Here is a 20166-nt window from a genome sequence, read left to right as displayed (position 1 = left end):
AATTATATTTCATTTTTGTGTAAGAATTAAATTAAAAATCTTCTTAAACAAAAAAGGATTCTGAGCTTCCATCAATCTCAATATATCCATAAATCTGCAAATGACTCGTGTTCAATAATTGTTGCAATTTCTCTTGAAAAAAATATCCCCCATAGAGATTCAAAATCCTAATAACATTGAAGATACATATATTTATGCTTAATCTGTAAAGAAAATTGGAATAGTACAAAGTAAATGCAAAATAGATGGTATGCCCACCGATGGAGATTCAAAGAAATATAACTGACTGTAAATTATGTTTCTGTCTACTAATTGGTGCTTTGTATTAAAATCAAATTAACATATTGGTCGCTATCTGATCAATTTGCAAAAATGTAGAGCATTGAAATTAAAATAAAATAACAACAACAACATAAGAAGAGTCAGGCATACCTTTTGTTTATCAATCTCCAAAAAAAATCATTGAAGCATGTTAAGAAGAATTAATCGGAGGAAAAGAATTTTCATATATTAGGCTACAATTTCATCATTAACGACGGCATCCTCTTTATGCCCATATGGCAATAATATTCTCACATCAGGTGTGCATTCATTTTCACGAAACACAATTAAAAGTTATATGGACTTCTAGAAAAATATATGGCAGAAAAATTATGAAATATTTTACGCATGCTAAAGCACGATTGGGTGGTTGTTTTTTTTTTCTTTTTCATTTTGCGATAAAAATTAATGAATTGGGCAATGTTCTTGTCTTCCCCCCACTTTAAGGTATCTTTAGTGTTTTTTTTTAACTATTTTTATTGCAAGGTGCAGGGGAGAGAGTTCCTTGACTTACCTTGATACGATTTACCACTGCCTTTTCAATATTAGCCATATTTTTTTTTGCGCAAAAGGTTCGTCGCTTGCAATAGTGTTGCAGTCTTCTGTTTTTTTTCTTCTTCGTTATTCCGCTTGCTCAATTTTCGCATGAAATGGATGAGTTAGAATTGCGCGACGCCTCTTTTGCAGGAAGGCATCGATGACTCTATTTTCCTTGGTTGCTGCAGAGACAAAAGATTTTCCAGGTGCCGACTTCCGTGCGGTTAGAGTGCCAAAGAGTGGGGAGGAAGAAGGAAGGAAAAAAAAACATACCAAAATGACTTTGCTACAGCACAAAAATCATTGTACATGAAGTCGCGCTCGCGAATGTAGGTTGTGACATACTTTTCATCATATTAAAATACATCTTGTGGTGCGCTGCTTTCTTTACGCGCGCACTCAACAATAAGTCAACAACGCTATTGACTCTCTCAAACCAACACTCTTGCACCACGCTCTGGGCCACGATCATGGGTAAAATGGCTTATGGGAGATCGCATTGAGATCTCTCTCCACCATGCCCAAGATCACTGCCAAATGTCTTGTATACAGCAGAGTGTGAGATTAAAAGATCAAGACGCCACCAGAGATTGAGCTCCTATTCATTGGTGAGTCGTCGCATGGGTTTTGATGCAAAAGAACCTTTTTAATAGCATAGTACTTACCTTGTCTCTATATAGATAGTCCCTCGTGCAAAGCAAAGCTCGCTTTTGGGGCCTCTCTTGGGCACGAATCCACGCCACTGTGTAAGCAATATAATTGGTAAAGCGGGGCACAGCGAGATTTCCATCCGATGATGCCCCACACCGAGTTTGTGTTGGTAGGTTGCTGTCTTACTTTTCCCATTTCTTCGAGTAGGCCGCCGTATACAACACCACCGTACAACATGCCAGAATGAGAGAGAAAGGAACATTGCGCTATCTCATTCCATCGCGCTGCAAAATCCAATATAGACAGCCCCAAAATAGAACCATTGAATAAAACGTTTTTTTTTTCTTCGTTGTGCAGAAATTCATCTGGGAACATCTTATTCATGCGGGTTCGCCGCTTATTGAGGTATTTGAGTCTTTTGTCTCAGAGCCCATCTTCAAGCAGAAAAATTGTCATTCTTTTTTTTTTCTTACAACAGTTTAATTGGTCTCATTTGAAGTTGCTTTATACACGAGTTTTCTCTCATCTACCATTACATACAATTTTCATTTAATCATTCCATCATTTATAAGTGAATTTGTTGCTCTTCTCAAACAATTTAAATTACAAATCTATTCGTATTTATTATACAATAAATATTAACAGTAGAAAACTCAACTCTAGAGACATTTTTTCCACATTTCTTTTAGCCATCTTAAATTATACAAATTAATTACAATATTTTCTCTAAAATCTTCAATGTTATTCGGAGCTAAAGAAACCTATTTCCAATGACTTTTCTCATAAGAATTTTCCAAAGTTTCCTTTTTTGATTAAAAAATTTTATGAAAGAAAAAAATATTTCAAATATTGAAGTCAATTAAATCACAAAGAAAAATCATTGGAAATAAATTTTTTATCATCACGAATTTTTCATTTTGTGTACCATTTATTTTTTGTATTTTTTTATTTTTATTTTTTTGTAGCTAATTTAATAAATACTGACTTTGTTTCATTCTCTAAACATAATTCCTCTCAAAATACAATAATATAAACACTACTCAACGAAGAGAAAGGAGATCTATATTCTTTTTTCTTTTAAACATCATTTGATATTATTTTCTCTTATTGGATAACAATTTGAAAAATCAAATTTACCAAACGTTGTTTAAACAACCTTAACAATCATTTTAACGAAAGATTTTTTGTTGTTTTTTCAGTTTAAAAATAGCAAATATATATTTTTTGTCTCTGCTTAACACGAACGAGAAAGTTTCTATCACATTTGCTGTATCTTAAGTGTTTTGTTCGGTTTTTTTAATTTATTTTTTTTACAGGGTGAAATAGGAAAAATAATTTTATGAGATTTGATGATTTTTATGCTTTTTCTTTTAAATAAATATAATGGAATTTTTAATTTTTCTTGATTACAAAGAAAAAAAGTCTTTTGAAATTTTTCTTAAAGAATTCTTTTGATTTTTTAGAGCCTCAAATTGGCCGATTATTTTTCTTTTTTTAAAATATTTTTTTTTGTTCTAACTTTTTAAGAAATCCTTTCATTCAAAAAATTTGCATAAAGAAAATTCAACAAAATGACTTTTTTTAAATCTTCTTTAGATGAAAATGAAAATAATTGTGACCAGAGTAAGATATAGAAAATAAATAAAAGCAAAAATATTTCCAAAAGCATTAACCAAAAAAATTTACACAGAGAAGCAAAATAAATGATTTTAAAAAGGAGAAATGAGTTTAATTGCAATTATAACTATATTTGCTATTTGAAACCCAAACTAGAATTATAAAGAAAATATTTTAAAAAAAAAAGTAATAATTTACGGTGGAAAGAAGAAACTACATTATTTACGCAGTTCCCTCAATTCCTAATTTAATGTTTACGCACTTTACGCACAACACACACACACACACACATTTCTCACTAATTAGCTGTAATATGCAGTGGCCCTATTCCAAAATTGATGCACAATAAAGCATAATTTCGACAGAGATTGAAAAATACAATTTTTATGTATTTTTTTCTTAACATTTGTGGGTCATGGAGTGGGGAGCCGTGAATTTTGGTATTTTTTGTTGTTTTACTTGATGAAAAAACATATTAAGAAAAAATCTGCAAGAATTCAAATTCAAATGACCGTAACTGTAATTAATTGCAAGCAAAGTGAAGGGGTTTCTTGCTCCCCCCCCCTCCCATTAGGAGTCATGTTTATTAACTTTAATAACAATAAAAAGAATTCCGAAATCACGCGGAAAGTGTTGAAATGAATTAATTTTTTTTTAATAAATCATATCCAAAGCACCTTCTTGAGACACACAGGGAGAGAATAAAGAGATGGTTTTTGTCTTATAAAGGAAGATTTTGTAAGGAAAGAAAAAAATAATAATTCCAGGCCACTGATAATTACAATAGATTGCACTTTTTTTCATTATAGGAAAAGTCTCTACTTAAGCACTTAAATAGCAAAAGTATGAACTATATTGTAAGGAAAAAGAATGTCTCTACAGTGAAGCCTTAATTTATAATTACCTACATAGGACAGGTTTTACAATAGATCTACAAAGACAAGTGTTTTTTTTTTCTTATTACGTGTGTAATTTTTTTTTTGCTTAATTTTTTCTTCATTTCAATTAATTACTATATCTCATTGTTTTTTGTCGCGCAAATTTCCTATATGTGAGTTAATTGCTTGCCACGGATAGCCATGGAGGAGGACAAGAAAATAATATTTACACACTGCAAGCTATATGTACAAAGGCATTTAACATCATCTGCCTAATTACAAAGAGATATTTCCTTATTTTAAGAGACACTAGCACGAAAAGACAAATTATACAATAGATTATTTTGTGTAAAATTATTTATGATTCTGAGGTACCTTTCATATATAGCACGTGTGTTCCCATCGTCTAACATAAATAAAAGTCAAGTCCTCTTTCACAGATATTAAACATTCAAACACTAAACAGCCACAAATTGCTCATCATCGCTGTGATTTTGTTGGCGAAGAAAACAAAATAACTCCAGCAATAACAAAAATTCACAATTATGTTGAAATTTCTTCTCTCCTTCGGCGTGTGCGGGATGTGTGCGCAACAACACACAAGAGATTCCGCCGGAGGTGCCGGTGAATCGCCAAAGTGTGTCACTAAGAAAAATTTTCTTAAAAGATTTTTTTTTGTATCCCCTTTGCGCGCCCCGAGAGGGCTTGACCCTAGAGACTGTCATTCACATTTGAGTATCCTATCTTGTAGTATCACACGTGGTGGTGGTCAATCCCGTCCGATTCGTTTGTGAATCTGCTGGTGCTTAATTAGGTGCGCCTTCTGCCGAAACGCCTTTGAGCACACTTCGCACCTAAAGGGTTTCTCCCCCGTATGCGTCCGCAGGTGAACCTTAATGTTGCTTTTATTGAGGAAGCCCCGATTGCAGATGTTGCACCGATGTACGGGCTTCTCTTTACTCAGCAACCCACTGAGATCACTTGATGCTTGGTAGCTAACCGCAGAGGCTTGCGTTGTTGCAGCACCTAGTTGTCCCTGTTGCTGTGACTTCTTCTGCGATCGCGATCGTTTATTCTTCGCACTTGTAGGTGTTGAGGTGGTGGTTGTATGGGGGTAGTTTCCCATCAGCTCTGGACTACACAGCCCGTCTGATTTGATGCCACTACCACCCCCACTACCGCCACCACTGCTCCCCGTCATGTTGACTTGGTAGTGATGGGACTGTTGGTTTGACAGGTACCTTCCGTTTAGCATCATATTGTCCGTTGTGGACACCACAGAGCCGGGTGGACTTGTGGATGTTGATATGAGGTCACCACAGTAGGATGTTGACGAGGTGGGTGCTTCAACTTTAATGGGTGGGCCATTCTGTAGTCGATTCTGCAGCAACGGCATATAGCCGTGCGTCAGTAAACTCTGTAACGTACTTCCGGTCGCCTGAACGCCCGGTGAATGTGGCAAAATGAACTCATTCATGCTATCCTGCTGTGCTACAATTAATTTCCCATCCTGCTGCACACATGCCCCATCAATCCACGCATCGAGATCCATCCACGAATCTCGCGTATCAGCGTTGTCGTCATTCTCAATTTGATTGGGCACCGTGGTGTCAGCAATGGCGCTCCCAATAATGGCAGCAATATCCTCAATGGAACTCATATCGTACTCCGTCAGATCTTTCGAGTCAGCATATATCCGAACACTCGATACGGAATCCGGACCGGAGCCACCACTACCGCTCATTACACAACTATCCGCGACGTACATTTTGCTATCTATCGCACTGTCTGAGAACAATTTAACATCCTGCAGGCATGTATCGGGAGCATCGGGATTGAGAACAGAATCAGGCAGGCATGTGGATGACGAAACAATATTCTGATCCGTTGTACTGGCGCCTCCACTGCTAGCTTGGTACGTTGACTGAGAGTAGTTGTTATTCTCCTCAGGTAGCCTCTGGGCAATGGCATGGTAGTGGTGTCCTGAGATACCATTTATCGACAAGTGTCCCGTGTAGCCGGTGAATGGTGGCAGGGGTTTCAATTCGGCTAGACTTGAATTAATTGACTGGGAATTCAGCAGGAGATTATCTAGCACATCAATTGAACCCTTTTGCGTTTCCGAATCACTCGGCAGCGAGTCAAGATCATGCTCAAGTAGTAATTTATGTCCCTCAAGCATATATTGATCCTGTGACCCATTCTGACCTTGACTCCAGCACGGACTCATAAGTAAGCTCTCTACTTCCGATTCGTTCTGGGTGGTCATATTGCTTGAGCTGCAATACTTCATTATTGTTTGTATCTCGTGGCGTTTTGTGGGAATTTCTGCTCAATTTTGTGCTAATTTGTTTACGAGATCCCTCCCGGGTCCGTGAGGAAATTCCAGACACACGTTGCCGGTATTGGGTGTTGAACTTCTTGACCAAACTGCTGATGATCTTCCTTTTTCCGCGCAGTAACGGCCCTTTTGCGCAAAGTTCTTCCACGACGAAATTTTCAAATTTAATTTTTTTTTTTTAGTATTTGTCAAGTGAGCGACTTCTTCGATGCCATATCTGGGACCATTTTTTATTAATCTGCAAATAAATAGAAAAAAAGGCAAATTGTCTCTTGTTTTTGTTATTTATTCTTCATCTCAAAACACGCACCATACACACACAAGTGGATTTGCGCGCGATGGTGGAGAAATGGGAGAGACATGAGGAATTGTTTGTGATGTGATCTTGATTAGAGGCCGCATGAATTTTTAAATTATGCCATCCGTGTATTACATTCAGCAACAATGCATATAATTCCATTGGAATAACAAAACATTTTCTAAGCGCTCCGCTGACTATCTGGACTACAAAATTGTATATAGCATGCATGGTTTAGTTGCTGTATATGTGAGACTTGGCCGTATACAATATATCCCGCCCTCTGCCTTCATCGCGTTCCTTCATTTTAGCCCCACAAAAGAGATGAAGAGCGATGTGAAAGATCATTGAAATGTATTTTATAGTATAAAGTAAAAAAAAATCTAAATATATATAGCAAAATTTTAAAATTTGCAATAGCTTGCAATATAGGTATAAATTCATAATAACAGCCATATGAGCATTGCAACAAAAATTATATATAGATACACGGTGCGAGAGACTATTAAGTGAACTCACTCAATCTGCAACACCATATATACATTTTAACAATGAGCGATGATCAATTGTGATCAATGAACTAAGGAGAAGCACACAAAAAACTGCTGATCACGCTTTATCATTTTACATGATCATAAAACAATACATATACTATCTCAGGTAAGAGATAATAGCTAACCACCGAGATAGACACACCAAGCACGCCGCTAAGTCGATCGCGAAAACTGTGTCGCGATCGCGATCGATAGAGAGGAGTGAAAAAAAAGCACAAGATCCTCAGCAATTCATACCGAGCGCACCACTAATCTTTTTATAATGTCAGTGAAAGAAGGGAAGGTACAAGCTGAGAAAAACTTGAGCAGTTTCATCGATAAATGAAAAATTTTCATGCAAAATGGCGAGAGAATCAAAGATCATCTCCTGATCCCGTAAATAATACACCACACACGCTCCCATTTTCGCGGATTGATCCATCCCAAAGCATTTTGAACTCTCTCTTGTTGAATTTATACGAAGGGGCCATCATAAGTCATGGTATATGGCATTTTCTTATACTCAAATCTCTCACTCTTCAAAAACCCTCTTATTAATTCCATCGTGGAAACCGTTAAGACATTTTCGCTATATACATACATAGCACATCCAACTTGAGGAGAGTGCCGAATTTGTATACAATGGTGCAGAAAAATCGCAAAGGGGAGTCTCCCGAAAAAGTCGGAGGTACATTTGCTGGCGTGGGATGCTTCCTGGCTTGGACAATGTAGTGGGATAAAGTAGGAAGATTGTTGGAGATCAAATCGCGCCATAACGCACTTTTATCGTTATTCGCGTAATTGTTTTTGGAAGTTAACTGTTTTATTCAAAAGTGGGTCCTCTTTATGAACCATCCAAGGGGTTAGTCATAATGCAAAAGTCTTGTTAAAAAAATACTTGGCTATAAAAACGATGAGACGATGAGCTACATGATGAGCTTAATAAGAACTCCTTATTTAACAAAATGTGAAGTCTAAAAAAAAATTTAGGAAACCCACATAAGAATGTAACGAGCGCGTAAGCAAAAAACAAACTTACTGTTTGTAAGCTAAATTTGTATTTTCTTAAAGATTTCAGTTTAAAAAGTAAAGGTTTTCTTTGTAAGATTTTACCGTTCCTTACGTAGTGGCAAACGCGTAGACAATTTTATTTTACGTTAAACACTTATTAATTAAAAAGACTTTATAGGGAATTTAAGAAGGTAGGAACTTTTCTTATTTGATTTCTTTAAGAGTTCTTCTTATTAAAAAATAAAAAAAAGAAGAACATGAAATACTTTGAGTAAGAAAATACGTAAAGACGAAGTACTTAATTGTTAACATTGAATTTTTTTCAAAAACTATTCAAATGAAAAGTCAATGAAGCTTTTAATAAGTTTAATCATTTTGCGTTAATTTTGTCTCATTGTTTCGTTTGCGTACTTTCTTACACTTCTATTTGAATATCCCAACTATAAAGTAGATGATAAAATTACTTTCAATTTCAATATTAAAGAAAAAATATTGTTTTAAGATCTAAGGATGATTTTTTAAGAAGTTTAATCTGTATAAAGAAAACGGAATTTTATATTTTTTGATTTATTTTATTTTATAATTATATTAAATAATATTACAATTCAGTTCAAAACTTTTTTTTGTAAATGCATTTCTAACATTTTAATGGTCCAATTTCCAAAAAAAAAATATTTTCTCAGATCTAGTCGATCTTTTCGTCAGAGAATTATAATATGTAGAAAACTTTTTCTTAAATTTCTGTCGATCTTGTCTCCAGAAGCTCACTAACCCCCTGCTCCAGCTCTTTAGGGCATTGATTGTGCATACATATAGCATTTTATTCACAGGGGGTAGACAAAGACTCTATTTCCATAGGAATTCACTGCTCACTCGCTGAGACACCCAGGAAAATGCTTCAATCTGAAAAAATCCACCACCACTGGATAGATAATTTAATATTCTATCGATTGATAGCTTTTGAGGGGTGTCTCACGAAGATTAATGCACTAAAACTGATTTTAAAAATTTTGATGCACTTTTTGGAAATAAAGTGACGTCATTTTCTTCCTTTAATTTCTCTGCAAACCGTCCGCCATTATTTGCTGTGTTCGGGTAAAAAAGGGCTTTGTCTACCCCCTGTTTATTCATGACCATCTTCACGCAGAAGGTTAAAGTATTCGGTAAATAAACATTTCTCTCGCAGTATGTCATCTGTAAAATATTCAAAAGTGATCTCTCCGGCGATCACTGATCGTAATGTCGATGGATCAATCCATTGTCTCTTGATATTGAACGTGAAAGACACACGGAGTGGAGGTTCACTGAATTTAGATATTAGGCACATTGGAGTTTACAGTTTTCAAACTAAATTACAATATCATGAAAAATGTAAACTTGTTAAAATATTCTGCGCAAGATCAACTATGATCGTATAATCAAGTCCCAAAGAGATCCCAAGAGTGGAGTAGCATAAATGGAGCCAAGTGATTAATTAATTCATCAAAATGTGTCCATTTTGAACAAGCTGTTTGTGGTGGAATATAACTTCCATGTTAATAGCGGAATTCTCAAGAGTATCTCTTTCTCATAGCCACGATGGTGATCATCATGAGAATGTACCGCGCGCACGTTCCGCACTGATCATCTGCACCCTTACCCATTGAAGCCAACATCATAATTTTCTGAGAAAATATTTGGAAAGACAAACAAATTGAGGTGGATATAACCCAGTTTAATGTAAAAGATTGCTGTATTGACTCACGATCACCTCATCCCGGAGATTGAGGTGTCTATATATCGTTGATCACTGCAGCACATAGAGGTATTACCCTTTGCGATCGTTTATGCCCACATAAATGTTTAATTTAGAAAAGAAAAAAAAATGTCAAATGAATGTACATAGTAATCTCATGTAGACCCATATATATATACAGCGGAATCGCATAGGTAGTAGCTCCAATGAGCGCGAGGGGAGACGAAGCGAGAGAAAGAAAAACAAGGAGAGTTGTGATCACCAGAGTTGATCATTGTACAGTATTCGAAAAAGATTTCCCTTTCAGTGGTGCCGCTATATTTATAAACATACTACATATATTACGATTAACGGTACCGTTATTCGAGACCTGCTAACACACTTCCGTGATCATTTACAGAAATAAACTATCTCTTTCATTCGATCGTACGCGATCGCGAACACAATAGCCATCTCTGTCCCACACCTGTGCAATTCCATTGTGATTTAATTCAAATTTGGCGAATGAGATGAGACAGAATGGGTTTAGCGTTTAACAAAAAAAAAAAATAAATAAAGGTGCTTGCAGATTTTTTTTGTGTGTGGATCGCAGGTAATCGTTGGTTCCACTCCAACTAACGGTGGATCGTGTAGGATCAAAAAGAACCATTGTTTGAGGTGTGCGCGCGCGAAGGGTATAAAAGAGAACGCCCCATCGATGATCACGTTATTGTTATTTCGCCCATTCCGTTCTGCTAAAAATCAGCAGCACTATTTTTTTTTCTCCCAACTATAACTTTTATTTCACCATCATGCACAACTACATGGAGGAGCTTTGCACCACCATCCCACTTTGCGTGATGAACACATTGATTATGTTTATGCTGGTTTATTGTTAATCAATTTGCCAGCACTGGAATTTACAATTTTTCAAAGCTCTCCTGGGCAAATGATGGAGTGTGATCACAAGTGTTTCCATGTATCTATTCACATGAGGGTGATCGTTATTTAAAGATCGCGAGTCTCACTCACGCAGTATTGCACTGTCAATTTAACACTTTAATGACGGATTCAGGTATAATCGAAATTATTTAAATTATCTCTTTAATTTAAATTGAAGAATTTAATCTCTCATATTGCGCTATATGAACAGTTGATCGAACTTTTTTGTCGATGATCTTAGGACATGATCTTAGGAAATATAAAGTTTAAAAATCAAATTAATTAACAAGTTTGAAAAGAGAAGATAAACATTATTGAACATAGAAAAAAGTTTAAAACTTTTTGAAAAAAAAACGTCTGATTTTAAAAATATGTTTTAGGGGAACGTGGCCCAAATCGGACCGCCGCCCAATTGCGACCGCCCCTTTTTCTCGTAAATGACGAAATATTATAAAATTAGTTTCACTACATTATGAAGATATTATAGTAAGATAATGTTAGCGCCTAAAATAAATTAATTTGCTACACAACAGGACTAATAAAAAATCAAAATTCATTTTCAGCACTTGGCCGACATTTTCTGATTTTAGAAACTAAGTTGATATGAGTTTTTTTCCCACTATTATGTCTCATATTATGCCGCGTTTCTGTAGCTTAGAGGGTCTAGTTTATTACTTGATTTACAATTTTTTGAAAGATTTTAGGTATTTTAAGTAATTAAGTGAAAATGTAATACATGCAGAATGGTCTAATTGCGACCCCCAAAATGTTTCAATTCGGACCGTCCATTTCCACCATTCACCACGGTAAAGCAGTCGCGCATGCGTGTAGTGGTGTGGAAGTGTCTCTCTCACACAGACCGCGCTGTGTTTTGATTTCGGGAAAATCAATATTTTTTCACATTTCTTGAAAGTTTTTTCGCAGTGAAAATGTTCCTACAACCAAAAGGGAAAGTAGAAAGTGTAATTTACGCATTCCTCAGAAGAATTTTCGTGGATTTTCTGGGAATTATGTCAGTGAGTGCGCAATTGTCGGTGTGTGTGAAAGTGTGTGTAGTCACCTCAAGGGCGAAATGTCAAAACAAATGTGGGGAAGAATGAAAATAAATTCTTGATTTTCCGGCTTTTCCGGGTAATTCATGGTGTTTTTCCTATTTATAGTAGTGATAAAAGTGATCTACTAGTGAAAAACCCACAAATTACGGCAAAAAAAGGGGGTCGCATTTAGAACACTCGGGGGGTCGCAATTAGAACACCGTGGTGAAAAAATGCAATTTTAGCAACTTTTTTTAATTCCATTATTACTCAGAACAGGTAAGAGATAGAATGTTTGCATCTATAGAACAAAGTTAGCCTATTAAATGACCTTTCCAATGGTACCAAACTTGGAAAGATTTAATTCATTTTAATATGACTTTTTTAAATCCTTCTGAAACAGAATTTAGGGGGTCGCAATTGGGCCACGTTCCCCTATATTTCACTTGATAGAATATCATAAAAAAAAACAAAATCCACACTAAATTTGAACAAAATAAATATTTTAACAAATATCAAAAGAAATAGATATAAAAATCATACAGGTAAAACAAATTTTAGTAAATTAAAAATGAAATTAGTTGTCTTGTATTAAATAGTTTTTTTAAGCTATTTTTTTGTCTTGGAATGTGAAATAAAATTCTAAACAGAATAAGTTCTTTAGGAAATTTTATGTCTTTCAAGTTCTTCCTAAAATTTTTGAAAAATAATCAAAAGATCAATTGTGAAGAAATGAAAAAAGCATTACCATTTAGCGACGTTTCGACAATTTCTTTTATCTTTATCTATGGAAATTATGTTTTCCGAACTTTCCCTAATTTTTTTTTAACATACCCAACATATTGCTAACATTTTCTTTTAAATAGCAAAAGAAATTCATAACATAAGTAAAATTCTTCTTCTAGTAATTCTTCTTTTTTTCTTAAAGAGAAAAATAACTATATCAACCTTAAAGTTAAGACAGAATTCCGAAGAAAATATACCTAACAATTTATCAAATAAAAATTATTCAAATATTCATTTAACATCAAATATTTCTTTCTTTTTCAGATCTCTGAGGATATTTTCGAAAGATCATCAGTACGTGAGTACGTGAGGAATATTAAAATTTTTTTGTTCACAAAATTACCTTTAAAAAAATTATTTGACCCATTTACACAAAAGTTCTTTTACAAACATTTGCAACTCAACTTCATTCTACTTTACGTACATACATAGTCATTAAAAGGTAAATAGTTTGTAATTATATGTAATTTCCTTAATGTAAGATGGGTATGAAAATATGTTGTATGACCATTTAAAAGGAACTTTAAAATTCTTGGAATTCTATCAAATTTTGTTGGTTGTTGCAGTGTTAATGGGATGCTTTGGTAAAACTGAAAGAAGTCGCGGGCGACTTTTGCTTAGTCACTTCATCTCACTATAGGTAGGTACTTCTTAGCGCATATGGTTGTAAATTGGGTCAGGTATTCTTCATCATTTTCAGCACCATTTACCGAAACGCCACAATTCAAAAGGAATATTTTGGTATGTTGCAATGGGCATGCATACAGCATTATTGGCATAAGAAAACTCAACACAGTAAATGACTCTCAACCAATGGGCGTTTACACCGCAGTGATTTTCGCTCAGCCACTAATGGCATTCATGACTAATTTCTTGCAAACTAATTGGAAAAAAAAATTCATTCAATATGTTTTGGCACGGTGGATTGGAGCGTATGTGTGTGGAGTGAAGAAAAGGATGACCCGGTGTGTGACCAAAAATGGCAAAAGGCACCCCAATGGGAGATGCTGCGGCTCCGTGTGTTTGGTATGCCTGTGGCACATTGGCGAAAAAAAAAGACGAATATGTTGTATACATGTAATGTAATGTACATATCTAATGACCTCAATTCGGCTGGCCCTAAAAGAGTATGATATAGCGCGTCACTTTTTTTTTTTTTGTTGTTAACGGTACGCCATCAGCCAATGCATCATACCAGAAACTTAAGCACTCGGTGCTGATGGTACTCGCGCAGTGGCCGAATTTTGCCAGACACCATTGTGCGGGTTCTTGGGCTTCCAAAATGTACCGTTCGCAGGTAGTACCCAAAAACCGTTCAATTTTTAGCTTGGCGCGGCGGACGGGGGCCAAATACGCGCAATTTCAGTGCCCCACACACACCCGACGCACTCACGATCGCGCATCACTGCCTCATGATCACGATCAAGATCACATCGACCAGACGCGATGCTGCTTCATCGCATCAAATACGGGGGAGGGGCGACGACAACGGCGGAAAAAAAAGTAGTGCCAAGAGTACGATATATGCAAAATTTATGGGAAAAGATAAAACTATTACCACACTAAATGGAATTAAAAAAAAAAAAAAACAGAGAGAATAGCAAAAAAAATGTGTGTAACCAAACCTGCATTTTCAACTCCAACGATATTGTATCCATTTATATTATCAGAAAAAAAGAAAAAGTTATAGCTTCTGCATAAATCACTCATGAATTTTCTCTGTTCTATCTGTCTCTTCATCAACTATTGATTCTTTTGTTAAATTATTCCATCACTTGGTGGTAAATCACACGTCCCGCGTCGTTTTTTGCAGAAAACACCAAAGATGATCACTTTCACCAAAATTAAAATGATCATCGTTGTTTATTCTTTGTGGGTATATATTTTGCGTTAGTGCTGTTAGTTGTGTGTGCAACTTTCATACAGATGGATTTGGGTAAGTGTCGAAAGATTGTATGAGGAATAGAAGAGAAGAAGAAGAAGCTCTTAAATACCACCAATTTATCTTTTTCTTTGAGTCTTAATACAAAATGTAGAGGAGTTTGGGCTTTTTATTGCTTAACTATTTTTTTGTGAGGGAGAAAGAACTTTTGTAGGTAGCCATTTTTTTATTGTATTTTTTATCATTTTATTGTTTCAACAATAAAATGATTTTTAAAATTAAATTTATTACTTTAAAAAAAATTAAGAAACTTTGATTTTTTGTCAAAGAAACGAGTAAGAAATATCTCAATTAATATGAAGATATATCGTTTTCTTTAACATAGTCACCAGCAAGACAGGACTGATTTATTCCTCAGCAACGAGGTGAAATTTTACTTTAATTATCCTCTTTAATAAAATGATGATTGATGATAGTTTTTTTTTAATATGCATATTAATTAATTAAATAATGACAGTGTAACAGCATTGAAGAAAAGCATCCACATTATATTTTAATATTTTTTTAAATCATTTTTGACTTTTTTTTCGTTGTTGCAATGGTTTTACTTAGAACACAATGAAAGTGAGAAGATTGAAGATATTTCTTATAAGAAAAACTAGGAAAATTCAACAGAGAGTTCTTAAAATTTATATTCTATTTTTGCTTCTTTAATTCTCATACCCAGAGAATCAGAATTTTATTCAGCATGACTTCTAATGGCTTAAAAAGATTTTTTTCTTAAAACAAATAATTCCTACATTTTTTTTTCATCTAATTTAATATTTTTTTAAAAAAGAATCTTCTCTGATATTTTTTCAAGAATTTTTAGAATAAAAAAACCTAAAATTAAATTTTAGAAATTTATAAGAAATTTTTCAAACTCAAAAATTAAATAAAAATCTTCTTGATCTTCAAAGAAACTCAGACATTCTTAACAATTTAAATATGTTCCTGGACAATATGACCAATTCAATAATAAAAATTTCTTTAAAAGAAAATTCACAAAAAAAACGCTTTCTTTTTTACAGGAAAATTAATGAAAACTTTGAGGTAAAAGACATAGAATCCTCCAAGTGTTAAGAAAAATCTAATACTTGAGAATTTCTCTTTTTCAAATTCTAACGTTAGACTCATGCAAAATTTACATTTTTTTTTTAAATTAAAAATTGTTTCAGAAATTTGATTAATATCTTTAATAAAAATTTTCTTCAAAAAATCTCAATCTTCATCAATTTTTTATTAAGAATATCTTTTACATTACTTAAGATTATTTTTATAACCAATTATAGTTTAATAGAGTCTCTTATTAGATTTTAATCTCCATTAAAAAAATCTCTTTTGTATTAGTACTCAAAGTTGTTCTTTTTTTTTGGCATCTCATAAATTGTGTGCAGGTACATAAGTTGTTAAAATGTGTCGTGTGGTTTTATGTCAATTTCAGTGGCCAAAGAAAGTGGTGAGTTGTGAAAGACAATGGCATGCAAAACAGAAGCAGAAATAAAAATGAAATCACACAGAAGATCACAATATGAGGTATGAAAAGGTGAATTATGTATGTGCAATGTAGTGACCTATGTATGTATATTATATATTAAATTGTGGAAAAAAAATATAAAGATCAGCAATACTCACAGAAATAGAAATTGAAATTTTTTGTTTTTTTTTTTTGTATCAGTGGATAGAGATCACAGATGCAAAGTCCCCAGAGAGAGAGAAGAAGAAGAAGGAGTAGTAATTAGACAAGGTGTTAATTTTGAGGAAGACGGGAAGTATCTCTCGATCGTGTGGAGTTTCTCAAATTTTTTTTTAGTGTTTTTGGTTCAAATAAAATCTTATTATGTACAAGTATTGTTTTATATGCATAAAGAGATTCGTTGGGGGCTTTTTTTCTTCTTTTGCTTCTTTTAAATCTCTCTCCCCCTCTCTTTTATGCTGCTTTGAAAGATATAAAAACACTTATACATCCGCCACTTTTAATCCTTTTTTTGCATCCCAATGTGGGTCACTGCTCTAAAAACTTCACTGCTTTATTATTATTATTCACAGTAATTCCACATTATATGTTGATCATGCCAGTGTATTTATCTCACAAGTTCTTTTTTGTTTGTTTTCTTTTGATCTTTCGTCACGATCTTCGCGCGCGCGAAGGGCTACACTTTGGGGGAAAATTGTCCGAAAATTTTGGGGCGTCTTGTAAGATTTATGTTTTGATGTGCATAAATTGCAATGTTTGATGATCTCTGTGCACCGTCGTGAGATCACTGTCATTTAATCTCACTCACACTATGTTCACACATCCATTCGTGATTGCATTTGGTGCGATTGATGGGCTCCACCATCCTCCGCACGACCCACACCTCCTTCAGTGGCTGAACCAAAAAAATTCAACTCACACAGTTGGTAACACCGGAGGATGAGTTTGTGTGACCTCTGGGGTACACCACAACCATAGGCAATGGGTTGAGGAGGAAAATGCGCGTTGAGTGTGTGAGGATCAGTGTTGGAGATGAAGAGCGTGGAAGAGCAAAAAAAAAGGCGAACAATGTACAAAGTGGATGGAGAAGAATGAGATTGAAGAGAGCGAGCTTTTGGGTGGTTTGATGGGCCGCGGGGGGCGATGATCATTGGAAGTTGTGCTGTCTTGAAGTTGCCTCCAACGTTGGGCTGGTGTTGGATGATGACGCTCTCAAGTGAGTGAGTGAGAGAGAGACTCCGATATATCCGGGTCAGACGAAACGTCGGTGCACTTTGGTACAAAAGTGGGTCACTCAAACGATATCCATGCACACACACTTCTTCGCCACTAAATATTGGAGATAGGCCTTACGAGGAAGTTTCATTACAATTTATACACGCTTTTTCGCAAATCTCGCTGACTCGTATTGTTCTTCCGCTGAATCGAATTGAGTCTCTTATTTTCTTCTTTTTCCGTATTTATCATCTATAAAACCATTGAAAATGTGTCGTGCATTGTTTCAACTGTTCCATTCACACAAAATGATGATCGTTTTTTCCGTCTTATTTAACTTCTTTCCACTCACAGGGCACCAGATCAAACTTGGAATTTATTTTTTTTTTACAAAAAATAAATCTCTGAGGAAACTTTAATATTTCCTGTTGTATGATCTTTGAAATTCAATTCCTTCTTCTTCACTTGTTAGAGAAACTCTTTTTTTTTAACTTTCTAGTTAATTAGAGCATTGAGAGCAATTATCCTTGCTATAGAATCCTTTGATGAACTCTTCACTGTGATCTTTTGTGATCATTCACATTCTTCACTGGAAAATTTTAACAATTTTTTCACACTCCTGTTTTCTTCCTTAAAATATCCTCAAAAATTAACTCATAAATAATCCTTTGCACAGTCATAATAAAATTCAAGAAAACTTCACAAGAAAAAACTTTAAAGAAATCCTTCCGATATGAAAGATGTCAATGCTGAGAGCGAGAAGCTTTCAGGGGAGGAGAGAAGCTGCGAAGTAGGTCGAGATTAGATTTGTATTTGGGCTATGCACATAAGAGATTTCACGAACGGTGGGTACACCACAGAAAGTCAAATGGGTATACCCTCTCGCGTCGGACAATAGAATGATACTGCGGCTCGTCACTTTGGCTTCGACCTCAGGAAGACCTCACTGGCTGGTGCTCGAAGCCAAATGAGACACCGCACTTTGTTTGTTTGTATATGGAGAAATGGTAAGAGGGGAGATAGTTGAGCCTTGTCGGCGTGTAATGAACTCCCCGTGAGCGTGCAAAGTCGAAGAAATTCCATGCTTGCTCTCTCTGCAGTGTTGGTGCGGGCATGGAGAAAAGAGCGCCAGGTAGTATTATAGTGCTGCTCCAAAACAAGTGGGGAGAACTTTAAATACAATTTAAAGTGAAAAATTTAACGATTTTTCGCCATTTCCTCCTGAAAATTTGTCACATTTGCTCTATCACACCCCGGCACTGATAAAGCCATTTTTATCACTTCTTCCGTTCCATCTTTTGCACATTTCCAAACATATCTTTTATCAGTTTCCCATGAAAACTTGAGGCAACATAACATCTTCATATCCATACTCTATGTATGCGTGTATGTTGTATTGATTCCCCTGCTTTGAGAGACTTCCACCACACACACTTCTTCTTGGCAGTATGTATTGGTTAACATTTTTCCAAAGCTCATCATCATGTATGTATGTAGTTGCCGGAGGGGAAACGTTCAATAGGTAGGTACTGAACACGCTTTCACGGGCAACAAGATTAACATTTTGCATTTTAAATGATATGCGAAGATTATTTAACAATATCATTTCTCCTTCCTTAGGCTGAAGCAAATCATTTTGTCAAATATCACACAGCAGCAGGCCTACACCTGTGCCACAGAGAAGACATCTTATGCGATGATGGCGGGAAAATTAATTAATCAAACCAACGGTCCAATTTGCAAAAAAAAACTATGACGCAAACTTATCGAACGATCCAGATCTCCAAGTTTGGTTTTTTGGGCTCATTTGCCGTTGTCTTAATTCGTCTTCTTATGCTTTTCTTTCCAGTTCTTCAACTGTAGTTCAAGATGCTGCTGTCCAAATATTTATTCCAATGCACGTGAATTGAGGTCTCTGTTATCATTTTAATGCCCATTCTGTTGATCTTTTTTTTTAGTCTCCCTAAAAATGTAGATGATGTCAAAAGAAATGATGAATTTATGTCCCTGGTGCATCCATCAAATCTATCATAATTTTGACTCATAAATATGTTAATTTTAACTATTTTGACCAAAGTTGACTTAAAATAAAGTAGGAAAACCGAGATTAATTAATAAGCTTATATGTAATGAAATTTTCTTAAAAAAATATATATTTTGAGCTTTTTTTTTAAAACATTTTCTGATCTTGTTAGCCCTTCTTCCCTATAAAGTTTATCACAAGTTTGATTTCTTTATTTACATTTCTTCTAGAAATTTAAATTAAATTGAATTAAATCTAATTTTTGTTTAAAATAAACGTACCTAAACATTTGCTGAAAAAGTCCTTAAAAATTATGATTTGGAAATACGATGGATAAATATTCCCATTTCCATCGTTTCGGAAAAGTCCCAAAATTAACTCAAAGAGAAAATTGTTTAATGTCGTTCTATAGAGGCACCACTGTATTTAATCGTAATAAAGTAATTTAGTAAAAAGCATCCTGGAAGTTAGGACAAACTTGCTCTATAAAAAAATGTGTTGAAAAGGGAATTTGTTGTCCAATACTTTTCACAAAAATCACATACCTATACACATTAAAATCACTAAGATATGCTATACGTGATCTACCGCATGTGCACAACCAATTAATTAAGAAATCACCATCCGCTTGAGAAATCTTCAAAACTCAAAATTGTTTACAAAAACAAGCCTTAATTAATTTAATATATTTTGATTTCTTATTAAAAATAATCAACGACTTATTCATGCAATTTTTACATTATCCTTTGTTGTCAAGTATGAGTTAATGAGTTAAAGGTATTGCAACATAAAAAAAATATGTTCACAAAGTGAATGTGTTGAATTGCGCTAAAATTGGTAATTTCTTCGGAAGGATGACTAATAAAT

The 20166-nt window shown here is 34.7% G+C and overlaps 1 protein-coding gene across 2 annotated transcripts; it reads right to left on the bottom strand.

Moving 5' to 3' along the window:
• Window positions 1-1876: 1876 nt before the first annotated feature.
• On the bottom strand, window positions 1877-18179 carry LOC129786461 (ichor). Of its 2 annotated transcripts, XM_055821516.1 has the most exons (3): window positions 16220-18179; window positions 14289-14495; window positions 1877-6583 (listed from the first exon to the last, which is right to left on the bottom strand). In XM_055821516.1, the coding sequence occupies exon 3, from the start codon at window positions 6295-6297 to the stop codon at window positions 4774-4776; it is 1524 nt and encodes a 507-aa protein (XP_055677491.1). In that variant the 5' UTR covers window positions 6298-6583; window positions 14289-14495; window positions 16220-18179; the 3' UTR covers window positions 1877-4773. The 2 variants fall into 2 exon arrangements, with proteins under 2 accessions (XP_055677491.1, XP_055677489.1); XM_055821514.1 differs by lacking the exon at window positions 14289-14495.
• Window positions 18180-20166: the final 1987 nt, after the last annotated feature.

The sequence above is a fragment of the Lutzomyia longipalpis genome, chromosome 1 (assembly GCF_024334085.1).
Source record: "Lutzomyia longipalpis isolate SR_M1_2022 chromosome 1, ASM2433408v1".
Lineage (NCBI taxonomy): Eukaryota > Metazoa > Arthropoda > Insecta > Diptera > Psychodidae > Lutzomyia > Lutzomyia longipalpis.
This window is presented reverse-complemented; position numbering and strand designations above follow the sequence as displayed.